General features: G+C 37.2%; 1 protein-coding gene across 1 annotated transcript in view; it reads left to right on the top strand.

The window, feature by feature from the left end:
- SLC16A12 (solute carrier family 16, member 12) overlaps window positions 1-3912 on the top strand; it is a 24047-nt gene extending 20135 nt beyond the window's left edge. The window contains 2 exon segments of the mRNA XM_008593222.1: window positions 2626-2752; window positions 2865-3912. Of these exon segments, the coding sequence (XP_008591444.1) occupies window positions 2626-2752; window positions 2865-3021 (284 nt within the window). The 3' untranslated portion in view covers window positions 3022-3912.
- The last annotated feature ends 545 nt before the right edge of the window (window positions 3913-4457 follow it).

The following is a 4457-nucleotide window of genomic DNA, read 5'->3' as shown; positions in this document are numbered from 1 at the left end:
ATAATATTCTTTCAACCAAGTGGGGAACTTACCTACCTGGAAAGAAAAAGTCCCAAATTAGTGTTTTGATTCCTGCCCGTACTAATGATGAGGGCAATGGAATCAAGCAGCTGTTCAGAGTTATAATGAAGTTGGGCACATTCAGAGGGAAGTCTGATGGGAGAAGAAGACTCCAGCAGGGTGCTGTGTATGGTAAGACTGAAATGATAAGTGTGGAGTCACAGTAGAGTATTTTGAATTCTAAGCAAAGACTGGGCTCTATAATTCATAGATTATGGATAGTGTTAAAACTTTTATGCAATATGATGAAGAATGTATTTAAAAATATGACCTAGCAATTTATCTAGTAATTTAGGGGAGAGGTAGTTAAGATTCCATTCTAATGGTTCAGAAGCAAACTGATAAACACTTGAACTGCTGTATTTCTTGTATTTCTGCTGTAGCAGAAATAGAAATGAGCTCTGGGGGCAAGGGGGAAATTTTGGAAAAAAATAATCAACTGAATTTAGAATATGGAGGTGAAGGAGAGAAAGATGTCAAAGATGATTTAGAAAATAAAGTCATGGTTAAAAGGAATAAAGTTGAAGAAAGTGGTTTTACCTGAAAAATGGTGAATTTAATGTTTAGATTTATTGAGATATCTGAAATATACAGGTGAAAATGCTCAATAGAGCTGTTTAAGGATGAAATCTGAGCTTTAGAGAGAGGCCAGATTTGGATATACAGATTTGGGAGTCATCAGATAAAACATTTAGAAAGTTTAGTAAACTATAAATGCTATAGAGATTTAAAGCAAGATTAAACAGATAATTTGGCAAATATTTATTGCATGCATCAAACAAGTAATTCAACAAATATTTATTACTTCTGTAATCAGCATTGTGCTTGGCACTGGTGACACAGCAGCTGTCAGGTCAGAAACTGTTTTTCCTTCCTGGAGCTTGTGGTCTAGACTAGTGTCATTTGAATGAGGTCCTGGGACCACCTGCATCTGAATCCCCTAGGGCCCTTGTTAATATGCAGTTTCCTTGACCATCCCACCTATGATCTGAAACTTTGGGGGTGAGTTCAAGGAATCTACATTTTCAACCTGCTTTCTAGTGATGCTCGTGCACACTAAAGATTGAGAATAACTGGTTGAGATTATTACCTGTCTAAATTAAAACTGGGAGAGTGAACAAGGTCTCTGAAGACAGGCAAAAGAGAATGAGCCAAACTTAGGAGGAAAGGAATTTTTTGAAGAAGACAGGATTTCTGCTATTAGCTGCTCTTGTGAATAGACAATTTAGAGTTATTCCTAAAACCCAACAATTGGGGGTTAAAAAAAAGCATCAAACTAGGGGAACAAGTGGCTGTTTGACTGCTGCCAATGAAAATTCCTGGTCAGTTTAAATTCCATAATATAGAACTATATGTTTAGTGCTTCATTTTGGAAAACTGCCCCTAAAATGTTTCCACATCCTCCGTAGCCACTTTTAGTGTTCACCAACCTTTAGGAACAGTGTAATTCTGTTAAAACTCATAAGACACAAATGAAATTTGGATTCCTGGGCCTTTTTTTCATTCCATGGGCTTCATTTGGGAAATCAGACCTTATCCCCATTACTGGCAATTAGAGGATTAGGACGTGGGTTCTTATTATAATACTTCTCTTATTTATTTACCTTTAAAATGACAACTCTTTACTCATTCTGTTTGGAGCTAAAGAAATGCACAAGTAAATCACACGATAACTAAAATATTTGACAGTAGTTTGAATCGCAGGAAGCTTTGTGGGGCTTATAACAATTTCTCCAGGCCATTTTTGAGTAATGGATTTAAAGTGGGTAAGAGGAAGAACAATATACTTCTCTGATGGATTTTCTTGGCTACAAGTAAAGTTTGAAGGACTTTTTAAAAAAACTTTATGTTAATCAAAAGATAACTGCTTGCCAAGGTATAACTTTACCTCTCTGATTTTCTGATCATTGTGGCCCATATTTTGCATATCATATGCTCTGGTTTTGCTCAAAATTTAGAGCTGAGATACAGAATTGAGATTAATTTTAACAGGAGATTAAAAACAAAAACCTGTGCTTACAGAATCATGCCTTTACAAATGTTCATTTGCAACTTCTAAGATGGCCCAATGATCTGATTTTTAAACTGGATGGGGTACAATGACTGAATCCAGTTGAAAATTTGGATCCTGCTTTGAAGCATGCTATGTTATTCAAGATAGTGTATGGGTACTGGGAATACTGTTAGCATTTTGCATAATTATATTCTCCTAACACCCTAGATAAATTATCCCAAGTTCAATAATTTGAATGATGCTATTTTTATCTTTTCTACCAGATTTCATGGAGCTAATGGTTACCAATATTTATTGTGTGATTGCTAAGTATGTGACACTCTTTTAATTACTTTACATAATAACAACAGTCTACTTATTTTAGATTTTCCCTAGAAAATAGAATGTACTTTTCAGTTGCTATTGATATTTTTAGGTGATCTGTTTTTTGTCTCAAAATTTTAATGGTGATGTTAGCAATCTCTTGCCATTATCTTACAAATTATTAGATTTGACAGTGGTTAAGTGATTGAATTTTCAGCTCAACAATGTAATTTTGCTGTTTGTTACAGGATGGCTGGTAGATACGACTGGCAACTACACTGCAGCATTCCTTCTCTGTGGATTTACAATGATATTTAGTTCTGTGTTGCTTGGTTTTGGTAGACTTTTAAAGAGGATGAAAAAAAACCAACTGCGGTTTCTTGCCAAAGAACCTGATCCCAAGCTGCAGCTATGGACCAATGGATCAGTGGCTTATTCTGTAGCAAGAGAATTAGATCAGAAAGATTTTTGGTAGACTTTTAAAGAGGATGAAAAAAACCCAACTGCGGTTTCTTGCCAAAGAACCTGATCCCAAGTTGCAGCTATGGACCAATGGATCAGTGGCTTATTCTGTAGCAAGAGAATTAGATCAGAAAGATGGGTAACCTGTGGCTACAGCAGTGCCTGATTACAACACCACCTGACCAATAACCTTGAGCCTGGAAATCTTCAGGGTTGAGAAAGTGGGACTACCAGATTGTTCATATCTCTGAAGCATTTTACTTCGGAAGAAGTATTGCCTTCCAAAGAAATTACCTTTATTGTTTTGTCAACACTTTTATAAGGGAAAATAGCAAATAATAAAGAAAGCTGGACTAGCCTAGGCTTTCCTGATTTGGGATTTGTACTCACAATTGAACTCATATTTTGGGGCAATGAGCATCATTCCATGGGGAATATAAGGACACAACTGATATAATTAGCTATAGCCAGGAGTAATTCAAGGCATCACCAAAGCAGATGACACTGGGCAGCAGTCTTATCATTCCAAAGTCTCTGCCTCTCCATTTTCCCTCCTCAGTTAGAAGGTGAGTGGCAACACTGATGTGTAGGTTTGCTTCCCTCATGCTGTTTGGTGAGGGGGGTCGGCTTGGGTGTGGTGGTGGAGAGCAAAGATGCCAAACCTCGTTCATGGTGGAGTTTCTCATTAGGGTTTTAAACACGATTGCTAAAGAATACTTGAGATTCTTCAAAAGGCTGTGATTAATGTAGAAAGAGATTGTATTTCTTTTGTATTTTTCTCCTCTTGGTCTTCCAGCCAGCTCTTGCCTCTGTCAGTGGCTAGATACCACTTTGAGAATCCAAAGAATCATGGGATGCCATGGTTGGAACAGATTTTAAAGGGTGGCTGGTAAGATCTTCAATTTGAAATTGTCCACTGGAAACTGAAAGCTTTTTTCCTAAGACTGTGTCCCAGGGGCTCACCTCTGTTACTCTCATATACAATACTTACTCCAAATTTAGCAGAACACACCAAGTCACAAGGGCGAACTCTCAATCTTACCTGAAATGTTAGCAACACCAAAACTTCCCATTTTTTCTTTTTTTCTTCAGAAAAGCTCTTACTTAAACTGCAGACACATTCCCATTAGGAACAGAAAAATGTTGGCAGTATTCCTATTAGGCAGGAATTCTTGAATCAGCAGGTCTCTGGTGAGAGTTTTCTTTGCAGATCAGACATTTACGTTCATCATTACCCAAAATAGGGCTTGGTGGGTTTTACCAGAAAAATATCCTAGAGATATTCTAAAGGTGAGATTGCTCTCTCCCTGTGTCAATTCTTGTTCCAATGTCCTCTTCATCTTTTTATGGATAATGACTAGAAACCTAATTCATTGGGTTAGAATGGTTTACTCATTCCCATATGTCCCACCTTTCTATGATTTGGGATAATTTCTGAGTCTTCAGGTTGAAGAGGGAGGGCCTGGAGAGAGAACAGAAACGCCAGATCCCCCAGCTTGTCTCCAAACATTTAAAATCCACAGACTTTTAATCTTGCATCCTAAATCATGTCATACCTGTAAATAGGGGCAAGTTACACAATTAAAAGGAGTATTCTAATTATTCAAGAGTTTAGAAT

This window comes from Galeopterus variegatus, unplaced genomic scaffold (assembly GCF_000696425.1).
Source record: "Galeopterus variegatus unplaced genomic scaffold, G_variegatus-3.0.2 Scaffold8898, whole genome shotgun sequence".
Classification (NCBI taxonomy): domain Eukaryota; kingdom Metazoa; phylum Chordata; class Mammalia; order Dermoptera; family Cynocephalidae; genus Galeopterus; species Galeopterus variegatus.
This window is presented reverse-complemented; position numbering and strand designations above follow the sequence as displayed.